The 24,533-nt window shown below is 51.9% G+C and overlaps 1 protein-coding gene across 1 annotated transcript in view; it reads left to right on the top strand.

Annotated features, from left to right (window-relative positions):
- The window catches only part of XXYLT1 (xyloside xylosyltransferase 1), a 189,741-nt gene extending 173,844 nt beyond the window's left edge, over nt 1–15,897 (top strand). Inside the window, exon 4 of the mRNA XM_017514598.2 lies at nt 13,989–15,897. Coding sequence (XP_017370087.1) covers nt 13,989–14,385 — 397 coding nt within the window. The 3' untranslated portion in view covers nt 14,386–15,897. The remainder of the gene's footprint in view (nt 1–13,988) is intronic.
- The last annotated feature ends 8,636 nt before the right edge of the window (nt 15,898–24,533 follow it).

Genomic DNA, 24,533 nt, shown 5'->3' with positions numbered 1-24,533 from the left:
AAGTGGTTCTCCTGCCTCAGTCTCCCAAATAGCTGGGATTACATGCATGTGCCACCACACCCAGCTAATTTTATACTTTTGGTAGAGATGGGGTTTCTCCATGTTGTTCAGGCTGGTCTTGAACTCCTGACTGACATCAGGTGATCTGCCCGCCTTGGCCTCCCAAAATGCTAGGATTACAGGTGTGAGTCACTGCCCAGCCAGCTCACAGTTTATACACAGGTAGAGAGGCTCGACACACACAGGGTATCATCAAGGCTTAAGTGGAAGGATACATCTGATTAGAGACTCCAAAAGCAAAGCGTCATCACTAACCCCCTTCAGATGTGATCTCATACGTAGGAAAAGGCAAGGACTAGGGTCATGTATCTTTTAAGGAATATAGTGACTCAGGCAAGAGACGTGGGGGCTGAGGGCTCTATCCTGTTTTGTCTTCACTTCATCCTCCGGAGTGCTACATGTTGTCACAGAGTCAGAGGCTCTGTGGAATTTAGCTGGCAAGCAGAAATGTGCAGACGTGGTTTCTTACGTTTGAAACTTTATCTCGGCCGGGCGTGGTGGCTCAAGCCTGTAATCCCAGCACTTTGGGAGGCCGAGGCGGGTGGATCACGAGGTCAAGAGATCGAGACCATCCTGGTCAACATGGTGAAACCCCGTCTCTACTAAAAATACAAAAAATTAGCTGGGCATGGTGGCGCGTGCCTGTAATCCCAGCTACTCAGGAGGCTGAGGCAGGAGAATTGCCTGAACCCAGGAGACAGAGGTTGCGGTGAGCCGAGATAGCGCCATTGCACTCTAGCCTGAGTAACATGAGTGAAACTCCGTCTCAAAAACAAAAAACAAACAAACAAAAAAAACGAAACTTTATCTCATGGGGTGCGCGGGGCCTCCTGGCTGGGGCCGTGTCTGTGCCACCTGTGACCTGGCAGGCACCTCACTGCTGCTCTTGGCAGAGGGGATGCCCCACAGCTGAGGGCAGGTTTGGAGAGGCCCTTCTTTTTTTTTTTTTGAGATGGAGTTTCACTCTGTTCCCCAGCGATATCGGCTCATTGCAACCTCCGACCCCAGGGGTTCAAGTGATTCTTGTGCCTCTGCCTCCTGAGTAGCTGGGATTACAGGTACATGCCACCATGCCCAGCTAATTTTTGTGGAGTTGAAATGGAGTTTCACCATGCTGGCCAGGCTGGCTTTGAACTCCTGACCTCCAGCGATCCACATGCCTCAGCCTCCCAAAGTGCTGAGATTACAGGCGTGAGCCACCACATCCAGCAGAGAGGTGCTTCTTCAGGATCCTTCACTTTCTTTCTTCTGGCTGGACTCCCACAAGCTTCCATGTTCTATGCTGAAATGCCTGAGGGAAGGAAGTTCCAGGGACACAGGGAACTTTTCTGGCCCTACCTGTTCCTCCTTTCTGCTCCTGTGCAGCTGCTCAGATGGTAGCACCAGACGGAGAGAGAAGATGGGCAGGCATCAGCAGCCCTCCAGGGAGACCACCAGGGTGGGGGGCCGGTGGGGAGGCAAAAGCCTGAGACTGATCACTCCTCTTTCCTGAAAACTGAATCTACAGACACTCAAATAGGACAAAACTAAGGACTCTGCAGAAACAAATAGGTACAGTGATTGCCTCACGCACCTAGCACACTGCTGAGGTCCCATAATTGGAGGCCACCCAGATGCCCCACACTGGATGAACGGTGAGGCTTTGTCAATAGAAGGGAGTTTTTGAAACAAAAGCAAGTAACAACAACAAATCCACATTGTATTCACACGCTTGTGGCACAGTTAAAGGGAGATCAATTGTTGGAGTTCAGTGATCATGAGGTGCCCTTGACGTTCACCCCCTAAAGCAGCATAGACGTCTAGACCTGGCCTAGAACTGTAGGCTTTCAGGGACTGAAAAGAATCCTCCAGCCGATTCGTCCATTTAATAGGTATAGGACCCAGGGGCCCAGGAGGGAAAGTGATTTGCCCAAAGCCACCCTGCTGGTGGGTGCAGAGCCAGGCAGACCAGGTGCAGGGCCCACTGACTACCGCCCACGACAGAGGAAGCCGATGTGTTTGGCATTGAGAAGCCGCACTGCTGCTCACTTAACTCCACATTGTGGCTTTCCTTATCTCATCTGAATGTACTGAGTATTTTACCTGCATTATCTCACAAAATTTTCTCAGCAGCCCTGTCTATATTTGGGAAGCCTAAAGCACACAGACTGAGTGCCTTCTCCATGGTAGATAACAGAGGACCAGGATTTAAGCCCAGGCCTGGGACTGTCTGCCCCCAGAACTTGCATTCTGAATGCATCTGTGCACTGGTACATTCTTTCCAAGGCAGTGGAAATCTGATCTCTAGCTGCCTCCCGGCCTTTCCCTGGATCCCAGACTGATGGAAGGTGGCAGAGCGGGGCCTCCCTCCTGGCCCCTGTAAGCATGACTGTGCTGCTTCTAGGAAGCCTGTCCCAGCAGCCTGCCCAGCGCTGCGACAGAGGGAGAAGACGGGAAAGTATTAGCATAGAACCTGTATATGCCTTGTAAATGGCTATGCCACTTGTTGTACGGCCATTTTCAGGTTAAAATAACTCGGTAGCTTTCATCTCCTTATAAAAATAATAAAAACGCTTTTGTGGTATGTGTGAGATCCTTGGGCCAGCAGTGTCAGCATCCCCTGAGAGCTTGTCAGAAGTGCAGTGGCTGACAGGATCCCAGGTGAGCATCTGAGAAGGGCTGCCCACCCCACCATGACAGGCTCCTGCAGGCAGGGCCTGGGCCTGGCCCGTCACACTGTGTCATGGTGCCAGTGGCATTTTTGCCTTGGCCAAGATCCATGCCACAGATGTGTAGCACAGCGAGCAGGGACAGCCAAAGGTGGGGGTCACCTTAGATGGAATAGAATGGGAGGGCGCTCTACTTTTTCTCATCTTCAGAAGGAACACAGTTTGCAGCCGGGGGTCATACCGCCCAGCACCTTCATGCCTGGGTGAGCCACGTCCACGGAGTCTCCACAACCTCTGGCTGCTGGGAACACCCCCTCCCATAAGGGCGAAGGGCGCTGGTGCGGATTGATTGAATCTTATTGAGGACACAAGGTTAAATTCCACGCATACCCTCCCTACTGCCTTTACCACATGCCTGCATTCTGCTCACTGTCCTGGAAAACACCCCGCCACGTGTCCTGGCACTCTCTCTTGTGACTTCCAGCACCATGAGGCTGTCGGGGGCATTGAGCCGATTCTGAAGGTGACTCTGTGGCTTTGTCTTCACCCTGACAATCCCCCTACCCTCTGCTCCCTTAAATTCAGGGAAAGAGCAAGGTTGTGGAGCTGAGCTGGGGCCTGGCTGCCCAGCTGGGCCAGGTGCTTATAGGACCTCACCAGCTTTGGCTGCCAGCTCTGTGGTCTCTTGGTTGGGTCCCGGGGCTCCCACTAGAATTGAGCTGCTCCCTGTGACAGGTACTGGAGGCTGGGTGCCTTCCAGGGCCAGCGCCAGGAAGAGCGTTGTCCAGATGGCTGTGAGCATCCCTGGGTCAGGTCACCGTCTGGGCCCCTTCATTCCTAGTCTTTGTCACACTGAGCACCTTGTCACATATGTGGATTCCTGAGCTTGGGGAGCCAACTTTTCTGTCTCGCCTTCTCTGTCTTCACTTCCCTCTAGTGAACTGGGCCCAAGGCACATTCTCCTCCTGCCCCTGCCTTTCTGAACGATTGTTCCACTGCCTCCATTCAACATTCTCCTCTTAAATTCCTGCCGTCTAGCTTTAGAATCTCTTATGCCTGGGCTGGCGCGATGGCTCATGCCTGTAATTCCAGCACTTTGGGAGGCTGAGGTGGGCGGATCACGAGGTAAGGAGTTTGAGACCAGCCTGGCCAATATGGTAAAACCCCATCTCTACTAAAGATACAAAAAATTAGCTGGGCGTGGTGATAGGCACCGGTAATTCCAGCTACTAGGGAGGCTTAGGCAGGAGAATCAGTTGAACCCAGGAGGCGGAGCTTGCATATCTCCTTATCAGCCAGAGTCACCTGACTCCACCCACACCCTCCTTCACCCTATATTCACCTGTTATTCATTCTTGATTGTATTACGCAGAGCCCCTTGGAAACTAATTCTTTCTAAACCCTTCTTGCACCCAGCCCCTCATCCTCCGTAGATGACTTCACATGTTCCTTCCCTGACCCCCTCAGAGCCGCTGCTGCACTCACTCTGTCCCTCTCTGCTCCCAGCTACATCCTGGAGTTCCCTCTTCCTGGACAGCTCTTCTGCCTGGCAACTCTCCCCTTCCTGACCTTGGGCAAGCGTTTTCGAGCTCTCTGCCATAGGTTCCTCATCATAATCTGGAAATCATAGCACTTACCACCTTTGCTTATTACAAACATTATATTAAATACATTTAAGAACTTAAAACAGGGCCTGGCACACAGTAAGTCCTCACTAAATGTTAGCCATTATTGTGACTGTCATTCCTCAAAGAAGCCACCCTGCTGTTTCCCCCTGTATTTCTTCTCTAAGTCTGCCTTTCTCTGGCATATGCGTTCCTTTCCCTTGGCATACAGAATACTCAGCTCTCCCTCTGTGTAAAATATCCTTCCCTCTGCCCTCTCTTTGCCTTGAGGTCCATCTGCCTCCCTGGCATCTGTTCTCTCCTGTTCACATGCTCCCCAGTGCCAAGGGTCCGGCGTCTCCATCTCCGTCCCTTTCCTTCTCCAAGGTCACCTGTCGCCTCTTGCAGCACCCCTAAGTCCTTGCCCTCTACAGCTTTCCATGCTGCCGTATTCTTACGTGCAGTGAGGTGCTGGGGACAAATCACACTGAGTAGGGAGCCAGGAGATGCAAGTTGAGGCTGCCAAACTGGGGCTGAGGGTCACAGCTTCCCAAGGCTCTGATGAGCCGGTTCTGTGCAGGATAGACAGGACGTTGCCACCAGAGAGGGATCTTAGTTCCCAACGCCCGAGCAGAATACCTCTGGTGGCACGGTTCATGGAGAGCCGAGTGGGTGGCTTAGGTGGGGCTTGAGGACACTGTGGTCAAGGTGAAGGGAAGAGCCATCAGCATTTGGAATTCTTGAGGGTGTCCCTAGGGATGGAGCAGAGAGGAATGGGATTCAGGTGGCGAGCAAGGAGGTGCCAGCCTGACAGCGCAGGGCTGCAGTGGAAGGTGGGGAGCATGGCTCTGGAAGTGTGGGGGGCAGTGTGCAGCCCTGGGGACCGGGGAGAGTGGCAGTAGGGTTCATCTCTACTTTATGGAGGGATATTGAGGTACTGTCTGGGTGTCATTCTGTCCAGATCCAAGTGTCTGAGTGAGAGGCAGAGAATGGGCAGTTGATACCCGTAGTTGGCTTGGAGGATATCGCTGGGGAGAGAAGGCCCAGGGAAGGACCAGCTTGGATGGGGATGAGGAAGAGGGGAAGGTAGGCAGGAGGGAACTTGGTGGGGCACCTGTGTCAGAGGGCTAGGGGACGAGAAGCTTCAGGAGGCACAGTGGGCCTGCAGAACTAGCTGGAAGGCCCATGCGGCTAAGTGGCCCTGCAGGAGAGCTCCTGCAGACATCCCACACAGAAAAGGCCCCCATGCCTGAGTCGGTACCGGCCTCTCAGCTGTCAGTGTGGGGGATAGGCGGCCAGGGTCCTCCAACGCCCTGCATCTTCCTGGCTCCTCTTCTTCCACCCCTAAATGTCAGAACTCTCCAAAATTCGGTACCACCTGCTTTGTGCTTTCTGCTTATGGCCTGTTCAGCCACCCACTGGGCGTCTTTCTCCACATCGTTGTTCTCTGGGTGCCTGTTCAGGAGTCGGCGTGACATTCTCTTTCCTCTTCCCACACCCACTCCTCCCAGCCTTACCGTTGCTGTTCTTGGTTCCATCCTCTGAGTAGGGATCCAGGCTTAAAGCCCCTTCAATACCTCTTCCCCATCGTCTCTGTCCCCTGCCCCTCCCAGGGCCTAGTGCCCCTCATCCTCCACAGATGACGTCACGTGTTCCTTCCCTGACCCCCTCAGAGCCGCTGCTGCATTCACTCTGTCCCTCTCTGCTCCCAGCTGCATCCTGGGGTTCCCTCTTCCTGGACAGCTCTTCTGCCTGGCAACTCTCCCCTTCCTGACCTTGGGCAAGCGTTTTAGAGCTCTCTGCCACAGGTTCCTCATCTCTAACCTGGAAATCATAGTACCTACCTAGTTTGTGGGATTGAGTGAGGGGAGTTCCCCAGTCCCCACCAGTCTGTTTTTTACAGCTCCAGGGCTGCAAGTGTTGGGGGAAGGCCACATGACTCAGATGCCCACCGGGCACGGGGAATGGAGGGCCAGGAGGAGCCTTAGAGAAGGGCATGACACATCCTAAGGGTACGGGGCAGCAGCCTTGGGGTCCTGGCGGTGCTGTGCCATGTGGAGGCCTCAGGCCCACCAGCTGCCCTTCTGCAGGGCTCTGGAGAAAAGGAGGCTTGCAGGTGGCTGACGGGCCACCCTGCACCAGGTCAGAGGCCTTGCAGTCAGGGCTGTTCACCCCCTACGATTCCAGCCCCAGGCCAGGCTTTGCAGAGCCTGACAGAGATAAGCTGGTCACAGCTGGTGCAGCTTTGGGAATGAGACAGACACTATGGGTCACCTGTATTGTTCCAGACTTCAGGAGGCTAGCTGGGTGGATGAGGGCTGATCTCTGAGGAGCCGCCACACCCTAAGCCTGGGCAGGGAGGAGCGTTTGCAGCATCAGCCCTGCGGAAGCTGAGCACCCACAGGGAGAGTCAGGGCTGCTCTTCAGGGCACGCTGCTGGGCACGGTCAGTGCACTGATCTGCGTGGAGTCCCATCCCAGCTCAGTGGGCGTGGAGCTGGGGGGATCCTCCCCATCCCATCCATGTTATTGCGGCACTGCCTCTGGTTCTAGATTGCAGATGCTCTCTCTTCACCTTGTGACCACCCCTGTTGGCAAATTCACGTGGAGGATCTTCTCTTCCCCTTAGCCCAGTTTCCAGAGGGCAGGGAGGTTCTACTCACCTCCCTGCCTGTTGGGTCCACTGGGTGCTCCTCTAAACATTTGGGTGATGGCTGATTGCTTTCTCAGCTCACTCTGTTCTTGGGTATCCCTGTGTGTCTCAGTAAGAGCAGGGGACGTCGCAGGGTGGGCTTTTGGACATCTCTCTGCTGGGGTCCACATGCCACTTCCCACACCATCTCTTATCCCTCTGTGTTTCCGTTCCCCCGCCGCTGACACCGGCCTCTTCCTGGACAGCAGCTGCTCCGCCCACTGTGGGTCATTCTCTCTCCACCTATTGGAAGCAACAGGGGCTGGGGGTTTTGCTGAGGGCAGTTCTGGGCCCCACAGGTATCCTCTGAGTCCCTGGACAGTGAGAACAAGGTACAAGTGAGCTGTGGTGTTTTTCTCCATCTTCATTGCTGGAGAGTTCTGTGGGTTGAAGTGTGTCTCCCAGAATTCCTCTGCTGAAGTCCTAGCCCCCGGTACTTTTGAGTGTCACCTTTTCTGGGGATGAGGTTGTTGAAGATGTAATGAGTTGAGATGAGCTTATGCCAGGGTAGGGCAGGCCCCGATCTTTATGACTGGCGTCTTGATAGAAAGGGGAAATGTGGACATACAGGCACGTGCACACAGGGAAAATGCCACGTGAACATGAAGGCAGAGAGCGGGGTGATGCCTCTCTGAGGATCCCAGGTCACCAGCAAGCCACCAGGTGCGAGGGGAGCACCTGGAACAGACCCTCCCTCCCAGCACAGATGGAGCCAGCTGCCAGCACCGCGATCTTGGACTTCCAGCCTGTACAACCAAGAGACAGTACCTTTCTGCTGTTGAGGCCACCCCGTAGGTAGGACGTCGTTACGGTGGTCCTAGCAAACTAACACGGCTCAGTGGTCTTGTACATGACAGTGGGCCCGCTGTGCAGGCGGTACAGGGGCAGCTCTCCAGCACAGCTTGGCTCGTCCGCTAGCCAACCCAGTGCCCTGTCACGACTGTCCCTCCTCCAGCTGAAAGCCCCAGCGTGGCATAATTCAAAACAACACAGGCTCTGGGAATGTGCGCAGGCCAGTTCCAGTGCCTGCGCCGCAGTCAGCGCCGTGACCCGTGCGGCTTCTTCCTCTCCTGGAGCGGTGGCTCTGGGTGGGCCGTAGTGCTGTCCTGATTAAAGCTGTGCACATCCGCTCAGCAGATGCCGCCTCCTTTCTCACCTTCCTGAGCCCCCAGACCTTCCCCCAGGCCATCTCCCTTCCCTGAACCCTCGTTCTCTCAGGCTGTGCAGAGATGCCAGCCATTGCAAACCAGGGCACCGGCAGTCTCCAGCGTGCAGGGAGAGGCTCCAGGAGGCGGAGGCCTTGCTGCTGGTTCTTTCTGGAAGGGAGGGGCTGGAGGGGAAGCCACCAGCCGTGTGCCTCCTCATAGGGTCTCTGTGGGTCTCAGTGCCCCAGCATTCCTCTCCTCTCCTGCCAGGCAGCCTGGTTTCAGCACTTAAGACTGGCCCCAGTGCCCTCGCAGCCCGTGAAGCAGTGGCCCTGCCTCGCCCCCTGCTTGCCCTTTCCGAGTTCTGGGGATGCTGTGGTTTGGAAACTCAGTTGCTAGACCTCAAAGAGGGCTGGGGTTTGAAAACAAGCACTGTTTCTTATGCGGTCCCACAGACACGGGTGAGCATGTGCCTGTCACCTGCTTAATGTCCCTCCTGTTGTCCCAGACAGGGCCCGTCATGTGCTAGCGCAGTGAACTTGGAGGAGGTGGGCCCTGCTGGAGGGGAAAGCACAGCCTCTGTGTCTCCTGGCAGGCTGGCTTCGTCCGAGTGGCATGCCTTGCCTCACCACAGGGCTTGTTTTGGGCAGGTAGGAGGCAGCAGTTCCCTTTTCTGGGCAGAGGCATTTGCGGAAAAGCACACACGATTTGCCTGGAAATGTGGGGGTTGCCCTTTCAGCAGTGTGATTCTGGGCAGGGCAGTTTTTGAGCCTCAGCTTCCTCATCTGCACAATGGGTACATGAACCAGGAGTCCCTAAGAGTCTTCAGGGACCGTGGCCCTGTGAGGAGCCCCCCTTGGTCCTACTGCAAATAGCCTGTGTGACATTGAGAACACTTGAGTTTCACTCTTGTTGCCCGAGCTGGAGTGCAATGGGGTGATCTTAACTCACTGTAACCTCCGCCTCCCAGGTTCAAGCGAATCTCCTGTCTCAGTCTCCCGAGTAGCTGAGATTATAGGCATGTGCCACGATGCCTGCTAATTTTTGTATTTTAGTAGAGACGGTGTTTCGCCATGTTGGCCGAGCTGGTCTCAAACTTCTGACCTCAGGTGATCCACCCACCTCGGCCTCCCAAAGTGCTGGGATTACAGGCATGAGCCACCGCACCCAGCCTAGGAACACGTCTTACCTTCTCTGTCCAGTAGAGCTGGAGACCTAAGCCTGCTTTAGGTCTTGTTATCAAGAGATCCTAATAAGGGCCAGTTGTGAGCTGGCAGTAGGGAATGCCCTGGGGACACGGGCACTGTAGAACTCTGTGGTGGCCCTAAAACCCTGGGAATACCCACGTCTTCTCCAGCTTGATCACAGAGGGCAGGGGTTCCCCTAAAGGACTGAAGAGCTCCAGTCTGCCCCACAGAACTTCAGCCTCAGCTCCAGGTAGGACCGAGATGCAGCGTCATTGGTCTGAAATTAGCCGGCATCACCCAGCCAGGGCACAGGGTGTTCAGAGAGCCTCTGGGCCTGGGAGGACTTGAAATGTCCCTGAGTCACCCCAGACGACCTGGCTGGTGTGGATGAACCACTGGGCAGCTGCTGAGTGTTGCTCTTCCCTCCTGGCCTCTTATCTCGGGTGACTGGAAAACGAAGTCCCTACCAAGTCAAACGAGAGCTCATTGGGCCTGGCGCGCATGCGTGGGTATAAGGGAAATGGCGTTTCCAGTTCCGGGCCTCCCTGACGACACAGCCTCAGGGCCTGGTGCTTCCTCTGGGAGGAGGCCCAGATGCTGGCCCTTCAGTGACTGCTCTCAAGCCCAAAGGACACCCCAGAGGTGTGCCATGCGAGAACATGTGCTGAATCTCAGACCTCAAAGGGAGCCTTCTTTGCCTGAGAACCTACAGCTTGCACTCAGCCTGAGTCAGCACAGGCTTCTAGAACCTTCCTGCAGAGTCTGGTGCAGCCAGTGTGGCTCAGCATGTTCCTATCCTCGCTTCCTTCCTCTTGGAGGAGATGGTGGAAAACTCAGCCTGAGGAGCTGAGAAAGGGGTAGGAGAAAAAAAATCATGAAGAGTCGGAGGCAAAAGGACCTGTGGTTTGGAGCGGCGGGAGGAGGAGGAGGGAGGATTGAAGGCCACGTGTGTGGGGAGGATGAGCTTTAGATTCTCCTGCCAAGGTCGCTTCAAAGTCCTTAGCAGAGCGGCCTTGGTCGTGATCATCAGGGAAAGACTAGAAGCGAGGAAGGAACTTTGCTTTTCCAAATTACTTCAGATACCCTTTTCCATCAAGATGGGCTTTCTTCCTGAAAATGAGTTCACTGGCCTTTAATATTCTTTTTTATTATTCTTAAGTTATATTCAATATTAAAAATTTAGAAATTACATTTATCACTGGAAGAATGTTTAAAGTTGCTTAATTTTTATGTTCCCAGTGGGCCTCCTTGACTTTGAGAAAGAACCAGTGTTTACCTTGGACTGTCTGCATGGGGGCTTGTTTTGCAGTTGAAATTATTTCTAAAGAGATGAAAAAGACTTATCCCCTCTACCATAGGTCTCTGGGTGACTATGGAAGATGGGACAAGACTCTCCACAGGCCGGATGGTTAGACAATTAGACCAATCCAGACAGAGTAAAGTGGTTGGTTGTGGGCATGGGGGGTTAGTCAGAGAAACTTCTGGATGCTCCAGGACTCAGACCCAAATGGCTGCATTTATATAAAGGCTTCCTGCAGCCTCTGCACATGCCACTGGTGGTGCCCCTGAGTATATGTCATCAGCGCCAGGCCCCTGTGAAGAAGGGGCCGGGGTCTGGGACACTCACTGCCCTGCCTGGAAGAGGCCTCAGGTTTGACCCCCAAATTACTAACGTTCCAGCAGCGGCTACATCACTCGATCACCCTGTCCCCCGTGCTCTGGCCTTGGCATATGCCACCCATATTCAGAAGTAAGATTGAAATCCAAGTGCAGCTCCTTGGAACCCTAGCCCGTGGAATCTGAGGCAGTCAGATAAAAGGGACCTCAGAGATCAGAAGCCCTGCCTGTGACAAACTGAGGCCCTCTGTTCCCTTTCTGTGAAAATGCAGACAATGATGCCCTGCGCTGCCAGGGAGAGGGAGCCGAGGTAGACAGTGTAAGAGGCTCTGTGACCCACGCTGTGCTGCTGCGTTGGGGGACTGGCGATACTACCTGTTCAGGCCATTTTACCATGGGATCCAAGTTCCTTGCCTGAGCTCTGGTACTCCCTACACCCCGGATCACTCCTACCCCAAGGCTGATGAGATTCCTCTACGAGAACCAGCAGACGCAGAGGCCAGAGAAACCTGCTGCTCTCCTAGGTGACTGCTCTGGTTTTCTGGGTTCATTTTGGGATAGCAGGGATGCCTTGAACACGGGCCCCCTGATATCACTTTGTGTTGGGATGGTCATTGTTCCTCTTGAGGCTGTGTTTCTGCTCCAGCGGACACTCTGGGCCGCTTCCATGCCCCATTTTCTGCCCCCCCTTTACTTCTCAGGCTGACACCCAGACCGGTCATTCCTGGCTCTTTATGATCAAATACTGCTTCATCTTGATTGAGCGGTGGTGCTCGGCATTGTCCCCAAAGAGCCACTTGTGTGTGGCCTTCTCCTGGAGGCATATTCCTTCCTCTTCCCTCTGCCACTGGTCCCCATATCCTGCGCCTGGCAAGCTCAGTGCTGGGTCACTGTTTGCTGATCCTTGCTGCAGGCATGGAAGATTTGTTCGCTGATCTCCTGCTGAGGTTGGTAAGGATACCCCGGGCTGTGGGCAGCCTCTTTGCTCCCCAATTTGCTAGAGAATAGAGGCTGTTTAAGACATCTGAGCATCCTCTCCGTGGTCCCTGCTCCTCACTCAACCCCACCTGTGTTCAGGTGCTGTGGACACAGGAAACTACACGGGCCGCACAACTAGCTGGGCAAGTCCCCTCCCTCCTGGGTCCTCTGGGGAGCAATATGGACGCGTGGACTCCGTGGAGCACGAGGTGGTCCAGGACCTCGGCTGGCATGGGTTCTGCCTCCCTGCCCCTCATGCCCTCCCTCCCTTTGGGTCTCTGCTGCACCTTGGTAAATGCCTCCATTCCCACCCCTTGAAGGGTAAATTGAGCTCCTTGGTGGTAAAGCACCCGCTGTCCCTCGTCAGAGGGTCCCTTCTCTATGATGTCATGGTGTCCTGGTCTGCCTGGTGGAATTTTAGCTGGTTTATAACCTGGTCCTGAAATGAACCACTTGGAAGAAGCAGGGTAAAATGAACACACAGCTGTCACTCTGAGTCCCCACCCTGTGTGACCCCATCACCGCAGGCTTTTGTGGCAAGATGACAGCATCTTGGTTTGTGTGAGAAGCTTATTTTTGCCAAGGCTGTTATCACCAGGCAGGGACCAGAGCTCGGTTTCACTCACAGGCCAGTCACAGCAAAACACAAACTGAACCTGTGGATTGCCCCTGTAAGAATGTCTAAAGGGAAAGCTTCCCCCTCAGCAGGATCAAACTCTTGGCGGCACCCTTTGTGATACGTGAGACCTTGAGGAAGGTTTCCTCGTTCCCAGACACACAGCAATGATCTGGTGCTGGGAAGTGGCCCCTGAGGGCCACTCTGGGCAGGGTCCTCATTTTAGTCCCCTCTGCTTTCTGCTTCACCACGCTGATCCTATCCTGGGATTGGGTGGGGAAGTCTCTCTGCATGGGACCAGCGGGGTAGCATCTCCAGGCTGGGAAGCCAAGTTGGTTCTGCCATGATGTGTTCCCCACTCTGATGACCCACTCCCATGCCTGTCCCTGCCACAATGGGCCTCCCAATGTTCCTCCTTCCTCCAGGTCACAGGCATGGTCATTGCAGCCTCCTCTCTGTGGGTGAGGACTTGGGTGCCTCTCCCCTCTGCCTGCACACCCCTTGCAGCACACGCAGGCTTTGATATTTTGGGGCTGGAGGACAGAGGGCGGTGCCCTAACCCTGGCTGTCACAGGGAAGTGTGTAGGTCTTTCTTCTCTCCTCCAGATGGAAGCATTTGGGTAGAGGACCTAGAAGAGGCTAACAGTTCGTGAACTGTGAACCTAGATTGGTTTCTAAATCTGCTGAGAGAAAAATTGAAATTGCAGTGACATTCCTTCCAAAACAGCCATCATCCTCCTTGGCTCTTCTGCAGCTGGCTTTCACCCTAACCCACAGTGTGCCCTGGGCTGTCACAGGATTGCAGCCCCGACCCAGCCTTTCTGAAGTGCTGGGCTTGGGGCTCAATGAATTGTTCTAAAGCAGACAACAGTTTTGTTCCAGACTGGGTTCAGCTTCAGGTGTCTTGACTTGGTCTCTATTCAGGATTTCGTCCACTGCTTCTCTCTCCCTTCTCCTTTTCGAGATCACAGATGAAGACAGGAGGGCGGTAGGTTCTCCCTGGGTTGCTGCTATCTTGAGAATGTGGACTTTGGAGCCAGACTCTCTGGGTGTAGTCCCTGCTTCTGCTGCTTACTCAGTGAGTGACTTTGGGCAAACACCTTGACCTCTCTGTGCGTCGGTTTTCTTGGCTGTGAAATGATGTATCATCTCAGAGCACCCATGCCTTGGGGTTGTGTGGGGAGTGAGTAAGCCGGTCTAGCACGGCGCCTGGGACGTCATCAGTCAATTCCAAAGTTGGCTGTGATGAGGATGTAGCAGAGGATGCTAGAAAGAATCTGGGACTTGGGGTCCAGAGCCCCGGGTTCAGGTCCCAGCTCTGCCACTTGCTGGCGGTCTGATGTGGATTCTACACGTCACAGTGTTTGCATGCGGACTTGCTGTGAACACCTGCCGGTTGGTTCACCCCCGCACACCGGGCTGACTGTTTTCTCTCTCCACAGGCACACGTTCTGGCAGTTCCGCCATGAGAACCCCCAGACCAGGGTTGGGGGCCCGCCCCCCGAGGGGCTGCCAGGCTTCAACAGCGGGGTGATGTTGCTGAACCTGGAGGCCATGCGCCAGTCCCTGCTCTACAGCCGCCTGCTGGAGCCTGCGCAGGTGCAGCAGCTGGCCGCCAAGTACCACTTCCGGGGCCACCTCGGGGACCAGGACTTCTTCACCATGATCGGCATGGAGCACCCCAAGCTCTTCCACGTGCTAGACTGTACCTGGAACCGGCAGCTGTGTACCTGGTGGAGGGACCATGGCTACAGTGACGTCTTCGAGGCCTATTTCCGGTGTGAAGGCCACGTCAAGATCTACCATGGGAACTGCAACACTCCCATCCCGGAGGATTAGGTGTACCCCTGCTTTGCCCTCGGGGCCTCCAGATCTGGGGGAAGGACGGGGCTCCTTGGGCCAGACCTGAGGGCAGTGTCTGACCCACTAGACAGACACGACAGGGACGTCCTGAGATCAAGGTGCTGAACCCTCCTGCTGGGCAGGTCACTGTGCCGAGGCCACCTGCTAAGGACTGGCCTGTGCACTGCTGGCGCTGGAGACCTTATTCCTCCAAGGAGCAGGTGACATGAAGGACAAATGCATGGGCATCTTCCATTGGCTAGGAAGCAAGCAAGAAGGAAGGGGAGAAAAAGCTGCCCCTTGCTGTCTGCCTCTAAAGAATGGAACTCCTTTAAGACCCGGCCTTTCTTGGGCGAATATAACTTTAATTTATAATGACAGGCTTCCATTGTTCAAGAAAGTACAAACGGTACTGCTTTAGCACCCATTGAGCCCCAGACGGGTAAGGTAAGCCAAGGTTTTAACGACCAGCCCAGTATTTAAGCGTCCAAACAATGCCGACCCGTCGCACATTCACCCTGGGAGGCTGCGTGCGTATTCTCCTGACGCTCACGCCACTTGGCGTAGGTTTTGAGATCACCTCTTTGGGGAGGGACTTCAGGACCAACTGGGGCCTGCATAAGAAAACTTACCTCATTATTAGAGCACTCACAGCGTTTATCATCTCCCAGCTACATCCCAGAACCCCATTATCCTTTATTCAACCATACCAGCTCCAGGTGAGACTCTCTGAAAGCAAACTCATCCTCAAAGAACACCATTGGCCACCACATTGGCCACCACAAGGACATGCAAGAGGACCATCTGGACTGGGAAGACTCATTCCAAAAAAGAGCCCAGGCCACGCACAGGGGTCACACCTGTAATCCCAACACTTTGGGAGACCGAGGTGGGAGGATCGCTTGAGCCCAGGAAGTCGAGATCAGCCTGGGAAACATTGTAAGACCCCCACTGCTACAAACAAAAATTAAAAATCAGCCAGATATGGCGGCTTGTGCCTGTAGTCCCGGCTTCTTGGAAGGCTGAAGTGGGAGGATGGCTCGAGCCCAAGAGGTCACCTCAGTGAGCTGTGATCAACAGCACTGCACTCCAGCCTGGACAATAGAGACCCTCAGCTCCAAACAAAAACAAAAACAAAAAACAATCAGAAACCAAAAAGGATCCCAGCCGTTCAGTTCACAGACTTGACCATGTGGGCTCAGAAGAGATGTCACTCATGGGCTAGTAAGCATTCTAGTTAGTTTTAAAAAATCCCCTCTTACTGTACCACGTTAGACCACACACCTCAGTAGAAATTAAAGTGTTGTTTCTTTTGATGGGTCCTCCTGTAAGTAATCTGTAAACACGAAAGTCCTGGCGGTCCATTTTGTATCATCTAGCTGAGGTCCTTGGAGAAATGCTGTGGGATTTTCATCTTATTTTGTTTCAACTTCATTTACTTTTTTATATCTTTTTCCCATGAGTGAGAATAGCTAATAAATAATTTTTGAGAACACAATGATTCATGTTGTTTGTTCTCTGGTCAGTTTCCAGCTACATGAAGACTCTGAATAAAGTGTGTAATCAATGCCATTTAACTCCCTACCCCCACCTCCTGTGATGAAGGTAAGGGCTTACAGGAGGTCTCCAAGGACCAAGGAGAGGGCACTTCCGAGAGGACATCAGGGAGGGTAAGTATTGGCGTGCTTGGGTCAAAGCAGAGAATCATTTCGTTCTGGTATTGGCAGGTCTGCCTGCACCTGGGAGCAAAATCAACACCATTTCTTCTCATCCCTCTTACCCCAGACTGCCCAGTTACATCATTCCTGAAGAGGTGGAGCACACTTCTCACCTAACCCTCTGCAGTGACAGAATCCGTCAGTTCTCTTACTGGATTTCCTGTTTGTGGCTAACCATTATTGAATGCCTGCTGTGTGCCAGCCATTGTATTGGGGGATTTATTACACTATTGATAATATTCATGAGAACTTCATGAAGGTCATCCTATTTCTAAAGCCCATTGTAAGAAAATATGAGAGATGTGGACAAAGTCATAGGTTTGTCAGAGCATTTATTATAGAAAAAAACTGGAAGCAACTTAAAATGTAGAAGAGGGGCTGGGCATGGTGGCTCACACATGTAATCCCAGCCCTTTGGGAGGCTGAGGCCGGCAGCTCTCTCAAGCTCAGGAGTTCAAGACCAGCCTGGGCAACACGGCAAATCCCCATCTCTACAAAAATACAAAAATTAGCCAGGCATGGTGGTGCACAACTGTAGTCCCAGCTACTCAGGAGGCTGAGCTGGGAGGATCACTTGAACCCAGGAGGCAGAGGCTGCAGTGAACTGAGACTGCGCCACAACATTCCAACCTGGGCAACAGAGCAAGACTCTGTCTTAAAGAAAAAAAAAAAAGTGGCCAGGCACCATGGCTCACACCTGTAATCCCAGCACTTTGGGAGGCTGAGGCGGGTGGATCACATGAGGTCAGGAGTTCGAGACCAGCATGGCCAACATGATGAAACCTCTTCTGTACTAAAAATACAAAAAATAGCTGGACATGATGGTAGACACCTGTAATCGCAGCTACTAGGGAGGCTGAGGCAGGAGAATTGCTTGAACCCAAGAGGTAGAGGTTGAGTGAGATGAGACCACGCCATTGCACTCCAGCCTGGGCAACAAGAGTGAAACTCCATCTCCAAAAAAAAAAAAAAAAGTGGAATAGGGGAGCAGATGAATACTATATGCTTCATCCATATAATACTTTAGGCATTATATGAAGAATATGTAAAAAAAAAAATATGTAACGCCTCAGGAAATGCTTATAATATGCTACTAAGTAAAGAATGCAAAATGTAAGAGTATATGATTCCCAGGATCCTAATTTTATTTTTAAATTACGTATATAAATGTGTATATATATCAATGTACACACACATATGTATGTATAGATGTATACCTACACACGTATGTATAAAAAGAGAGTCTATTCTGCTATATTCCAACTCCTAAAAACATAGGTATATCAAACACATTAAAAAAAACTATTTCAATGGGAAAAAGTGAGTTAAAGGCTAAAGAATTTTAGACTCACAATAATAAAGGTATTGTTCTGCAATAATTTCCATAATTAAAATGTTTCTATAGCTATGTGTGCATTTTGTTATTGTAAGAAAAAAAAAAAAAACAGGCAAAAGCCAAACAACATCCCTCATTTGCTTTTGAGTTCACCTCTCAGGAGCTTCCCCTCTATCACGAGTGGCCTTGGCCTTCCAACCCCACAGTGACCAGCAGAATAGCACTCCACAGGCACCTCAGACCACTGACAGAGCAGCCGGGGTGGCTATGCCTCACCATTGCCACGACTGGTCATACAAGGATGGTTAGTTCCTTGCGCTGTGTTTAACTTGCTTCATGGAAACTTCCACTTTTGAGAACGTGCCTGTACATATGAGGAGAATGGAAATCTGAAAAGGTAACATTTCTGGGTACTAGGATTAAGGTGCTTTTTATCTTCATCTGTATTTCTGTATTTTCTACATTGAATATTAATTACTTTTATAATAAGATAATAAATGCTATACATTTCTTTCTTTTTTTTTGAGATGGAGTGTCACTCTGTTGCCAGCCTAGATTGCAGTGGCATGGTCCTGGCTCACTACAACCTCTGACTCCCTGGTTGAAGCGATTCTTCTGCCTCAGCCTCCCGAGTAGGTGGGATTATAGGCATGCGCCACCACACCCAGCTAATTTTTGTATTTTTAGTAGAGACAGGGTTTTACCATGTTGGCCAGGATGATCTCAAACTCCTGACCTCATGATCCACCTGCCTCTACCTCCCAAAGTGCTGGGAGCCACTATGCCCAGCCAATAAATACTATACATTTTAAACCACACCCCTTTTCCCCAGTTCCAGGTGAGTGTCAGCCTGGCCACCTTACAGCTCCTGGCCAGCCAGGGCAGATATCACCCATAAGAAAACATCATCTAGGCTGAGCCGGCTCTGGGTCTTCAACTTTCCCTGTGGATGCCCCAGTTCTCCAAATAACAGTGATCTAAGAATAGCAGCTCTAGACCCTGCTTTCATGCCTCAGATGCTGTCATCTTTTGTGTATACACAAAGTCCACCCTACAAATGATAATGGCCTTTGGAAAGCGTGCAGGCTTGTTGAGAGCTTTGTTGTTCTGTGTGTGTCAAACCAAAGGGACTGCAGCCTCTCCTTCAACAGCATTTCATCAAGTCAAAGCATGACGCATTGGTTCACGGCCCCAGCCCAGAGCACACCGGGAGTTTGTAGGTTAAGGTAGTAAGTGCAGCCGTGACGTGGCACCTGCTTTGACTAGAGGCCAAACCTCTGCTAATTTTAACACTTCCTGGCTGATCTTAGTATGGGAGGCCTGGGGGCTGGGCTAAATCTGGAGGTTGGCAGAGGGCAGAATTTCCCAGCAAGCAGGTGGTGTAGTGGAGACAGCCTCACACCTGAGACGGAGGCCTGGCTTTGGGTCCACACCCTGCCCTCCCTACCTGGCGATCTTGGACAGACAAGGCCACCACTTTCCCCAGTTTCAGACACTAGTAAGAGCTCCTCCAAGGAGCGTGGAAGGAGGAAAAGATGTGTAAGGACTTGGTAAGCTGCGAAATAATACAGATATAAGGGGATTATAATCATTATGACTTAGAATATTCTTTTTTGTTGTTGCCCAGGCTGGAGTGCAGTGGCGCAATCTCCGCTCACTGCAACCTCCACCTCCTGGGTTCAAGCGATTCTCCTGTCTCGGCCTCCCAAGTAGCTGGGACTACAGGCACATACCACCATGTCCAGCTAATTTTTTGTATTTTTAATAGAGACAGGCTTTCACCATGTTAGCCAGGTTGGTCTTGTTCTCCTGACTTTGTGATCCACCCGCCTCGACCTCCCAAAGTGCTGGGATTACAGGCATAAGCTACCGCAACCAGCCTTAGGTTATTCTTTTTAAATCATAAATTACAGCCATTTTGGAGTTCATGAAATGTGTTGGTAGCATCTCCGTAACCTGAGCAACAAGCTGCGTGTCCTAAGATGGATGAAGAGGCAGGGGCGTGGGTTAGATGCTGGGGCCTCTTACTAGGAGCAGCTTGTCACCCCTGGCATGACCTGGAAGGAAGCAGAGGCCCAGGGCCCTTTTGACAGGAGACCGTGCGGCTGGATGACGGGAGAGGGGAGCGATGCTTAGGGCCTGTTTCATGGAAACAAGTGAGGGCTTGAAAGCGCGAGGCTGAGAGCATGAGGGACAGTGATGCCTGTGGCCAGGATTATGAGTAGGACCCTCGCTCTTGTACGGATACAGAATGACCTTGTTAATTTCACTTTGCTGGACTCCATGTGGTTGGAGGCCACAGGAGGCTGATCCTGGGCCCGGGGGTGGGGCTGGCATTTGAGCGGGTTGCCCCTCTAGTTGCACAGACACCACTGTGTTCCCACCACCTCTTGCATCCAACTGTACCCCTGGACTCTGCCTCCCTGGGAGGCAGGAGCTCTGGCATCTTTGGGCTTCCTGCACGCAACTCCACTGCCAGGCACAGGGTGGGCCCTTGTTAACTCTCTGCCACTTGCCTGTGAATAACTGAAAATCCTGCCCACCTCCTCAGTACACAAGAGAAATTGAAGCAGTGGATTCAGGGCAGAATGAGTGGAGACAGGCTCAGGGCTGCCCAGCTCACAGAATCCCAAGGGGGCAACTGGAGGGAGGGATGGGAGAGTGCCAGGCACGTGGGAGGACTTGGCATCAGGGCAGGCTGAGGGGTGGAGGCTCAGAAGTGAACGCTCCTGGCAGGAAAGCCCCCTCTGTGCCCCCACTGGATTAATATCCCATGTTCACATTTGTCCTCTCCTCTAGCTTAATAGATTCCTGGGACATGACAGTCTCTGCAGCAACTGTTTTGCCATAAAGTTCTCCCCCCACCCCACCTTTTTTTTGAGCCAAAGTTTTGCTCTTGTTGCCCAGGCTGGAGTGCAATGGCCAATCTCAGCTCAACGCAACCTCCGCCTCCCGGGTTCAAGAGATTCTCCTGCCTCAGTCTCCGGAATAGCTGGGATTATAGGCATGCGCCACCACACCCGGCTAATTTTGTATTTTTAGTAGAAACAGGGTTTCTCCATGTTGGTCAGGCTGCTTTTGAACTCCCAACTTCAGGTGATCTGCCTGCCTCGGCCTCCCAAAGTGCTGAGATGACAAGTGTGAGCCACCACGACCGGCCAGAATTCCCTTTATCTGATGAGGGACACTCTCAAATGTTCTATTACCCTTGCTCCACAGAGCCCAGCTAGGTGCCTGAAGCACAGACAGACAGGCAGGAGATGCTTAGGGAAGGAGTGAGCTCCCCGTCCCTGGGGGTGTGCAAGCAGAGATGGCCATGTGAGCTCTCGAGGAAAGAAAATGGGATGAAAGTCAAGCAACAGAGGAGAGCTTGTGGGGCCTGACCTGGGCGTCCTGAGAGCCCTGGGATTCTAGATTTCCAAGCCCATTTCCCTCCTGGTCTCCACAACAAACTCCCCTGAGAAACAGTGACTCTTTGCTCCTGAGCACATTCAGGTCCCAGCTTCAGAGGCTCTGCCCATTTCTAGGAAGGGGACTACCCTCTGAACAACGGCAGGACTGGGTCCTTAGGAAAATTCCCTTAGTCACCACTCTCCCTTTTCCCCTTTCCCGCAATCTCAATTTCCCATAAAAAGCACCACAGAAAGCCACCCTGAGCTTTCCAAAAACAGAGACACGGAAGAGTGTGAGATGTCTTGGGGAGGGGACGCCCGCCGTACCTGTCCTGAAGCTGGCGCGGATCGTGGCTCGGTGGAAACATTCAGTGCCCAGGAAGAGCCCTCTTGGTTTGATTTGTGCGCTGGACAGTTTCCAGATCGAACCACACACTCATGGTTGGGCTAAAACCCCGAGAAGGGAGGGGGATCAATACAAGGAGCCTTAGGAAGCAAAACACAGTATCCTTTTTATTTTTTATTTTTTTATTTTTATTTTTTGAGACGGAGTTTCACTCTTGCTACCCAGGCTGGAGTGCAATGGCGCGATCTCGGCTCACCGCAACCTCCGCCTCCTGGGTTCAGGCAATTCTCCTGCCTCAGCCTCCTGAGTAGCTGGGATTACAGGCACGCGCCACCATGCCCAGCTGATTTTTTGTATTTTTTAGTAGAGATGGGGTTTCACCATGTTGACCAGGATGGTCTCGATCTCTTGACCTCGTGATCCACCCGCCTCGGCCTCCCAAAGTGCTGGGATTACAGGTGTGAGCCACCGCGCCCGGCCACAATATCCTTTTTAAAAATTGCAGCCGACATTTTTAAAAAGGAAGATTGACAACCTTACCTAAATACAGAGGGAACCGTCATGACCCAGTTGAAATGACATTGACCTGTGCCAGAAGGTGCTGTCATTTCTTTTTCAAACAAACAAAAACGCAGAGGCTGGGTGCAGCGGCTCACTCCTGTAATCCTAGTAATTTGGGATGCCAAGGGGGGCAAATCGCTTGAGCCCAGGATTTCAAGACCATCCTGGGCAAGGTGGCAATACCCATCTCTACAAAAATTTAAAAAAAAAAAAAAAAATTAGCCAGGTGTGGTGGTGTGTGCCTATAGTCCCAACTGCCTGAGAGGTTGAGGTGGGAGGATCCCCTGAGTCCAGGACTTCGAGGCTGTAGTGAGCTGTGATGATGCCACTGCACTCCAGCCTGAGCAACAGAGCGAGACTGTCTCTGAAATCATAATTTTAAAAAGATGTCATCAATAAGCACAGCAGCCCTCTTGACTCTAGCAGAGTGCGTATCCTCTGTGGAGGCTTTGGTCACGGTCTGACTCCACGTGGGTTCAGCGTGCAGAGCCTGGGCCACCTTGCTGCTCAACCAGGGCCAGTACAGGAACCCTCCAGCCTCAGATAGGGAGTGCCTGCCTGCCATAGAATGCTACTCTCCTGCTTCCTGCTGTGCAAATGGCAGTGAGACCTTCACTCTAAAATAAGGTTGTTAATTTCAGTTGCCCTTTCCCCTGCAGCGCTCCTTTCACTTCCAGTTTGCCTTGGGGTAAGTGGGGGCTGGGGCGCAGAGTGGTAAAGATGGAAACAACTCTCCTGCCCCTCGTGAGTCCACAGGACTTAGTACCTGGGTGACGAAATAATCTGTACAGCAAACCCCCATGACATGATTTTACCTATATAACAAACCTGCACATGTTCCCCTGAACCTCAAATAAAAGTTTTTTAAAAAGAATTAAAGATCATTTTCAACTGTGTGCTTTAGGCATAGCTAAGTCAGACTGGTCTCCTTCCCTAGTAATAGATTTATCGGAGTTGACTGTCATTATTTCACTCTGATCCCCTTTCAAATCCTGCCTCCAGTAGAGAACAACCTTTTCATTTGTGCTCCCAGATATACTTTGTGCTAGAGCCACCTCATACTGGGAGAGCTGACTATTAATTTTTCAAGAATTTTGTGATTCAGTTGTTCAAAACAACCATTATTAAAAATTGAATTGTCCGGGAACGGTGGCTCACTCCTGTAATCCCAGCACTTTGGGAGGCCGAAGCGGGCAGATCACAAGTTCAGGAGTTCAAGACCAGCCTGGCCAATATGGTGAAACCCTGTCTCCACTAAAAATACAAAACTTAGCCAGGTGTGGTGGCACGCACCTGTAAACCCAGCTACTCCGGAGGCTGAGGCAGGAGAACTGCTTGAGGCGGAGGGTGCAGTGAGCCGAGATCACACCACTACTCTCCAGCCTGGGGGACAGAGTGAGACTGTCTCAGAATAAATTAATTAATGTTTAAAAATTTAAAAATGAAAATTAAATTATATAAATAATCAATTAACTAGATCCTAAAAAACAAAGGTAGTCAATATTCAAAATACATCAATTCTTAATTATTGTCCTACATTTTACTATTATCTATGTCCTTGAGGTTTGTGTATGGTAGAAATACTATATGAGAGTGTACTACTATCCAACAGCAGGGACAACGAGCAGGTTGGAGGACGTGACTTACAGCTCCGTGCTGCCTCCGGACTTGGCTGTCAGGCTGTGTGGGCAGAACACAGAGGGGTGAGGGGCAGCCCAGCCCAGAGTCCATGCCTGTCCCGAGGCTCTGCTCATTTCAGAGATGGGCAGGCTGGCCCAGACTTGTAACACTCACTCACCCTAGGTGAGCCCTGAGACACCCTTTTTGAGATAGACAAGGCATCTCTGGAATAATAGTAAAAATAATAATAATAGGGCCGGGTGGGGTGGCTCACACCTGTAATCCCAGCAATTTGGGAGGCTGAGGCGGGTGGATCACCTGAGGTCAGGAATTCGAGACCAGTCTGACCAACATGGAGAAACCCCATCTCTACTAAAAATACAAAATTAGCTGGGCACTTTGGGAGGCCAAGGAGGGCGGATCACAAGGTCAGGAGATCGAGACCATACTGGCCAACATGATCAAACTCCGTCTATACTAAAATGCAAAAAAAAATTAGCTGGGTGTGGTGGCGGGCACCTGTAATCCCAGCTACTCGGGAGGCTGAGGCAGGAGAATCACTTGAACCTGGGAGGTGGAGGCTGCAGTGAGCCGAGATTGTGTCATTGCACTCCAGCCTGGGTGATGCAGCAAGACTGAAGAAAGAAAGGAGAGAGAGAGAGAGAGAGAGAGACAAGAAAGAAGAAAGAAAGAAAAGAAAGAAAAAAAAAGAAAGAAAGAAAGAAAGAAGAAAGAAAGAGAAAGAAAGAAAGAAAGAAAGAAAGAAAGAAAGAAAGAAAAAGAAAGAAAGAAAGAAAGAAAGAAAGAAAAGAAAAGAGAAAGAGAAAGGAAGAAAGAGAAAAGAAGGAAAGAAGGAAAGAAAAGAAGGAAAGAAGGAGAAAGAAAATACATATGCATCTGTCAAGAATAGTAGGTAGGTGGGAACCTGGGGGACCGTGGGTTTGGGGAGGATGTTACATGGCTCAGCCACCAGAATGTGACCGGTGATGGCTGCTGGGGCCTTGATCTCCCACCTCAGGTGATCCACCCTCCTCTCCTCAGAGCTGGGGAAGGAGACTTTGTCTCACTTCACCATTTCCATGTGGCCAGGCCTGTATCCCTCCACACAGAGTAGAGGGGCCTGGGCAGGAGCTGGGGGCTTCTCCTGCTGCCTCCCTCAGGCATCTGGGTAC

This window comes from Cebus imitator, unplaced genomic scaffold (assembly GCF_001604975.1).
Source record: "Cebus imitator isolate Cc_AM_T3 unplaced genomic scaffold, Cebus_imitator-1.0 Scaffold529, whole genome shotgun sequence".
Taxonomy (NCBI): Eukaryota; Metazoa; Chordata; class Mammalia; order Primates; family Cebidae; genus Cebus; species Cebus imitator.
This window is presented reverse-complemented; position numbering and strand designations above follow the sequence as displayed.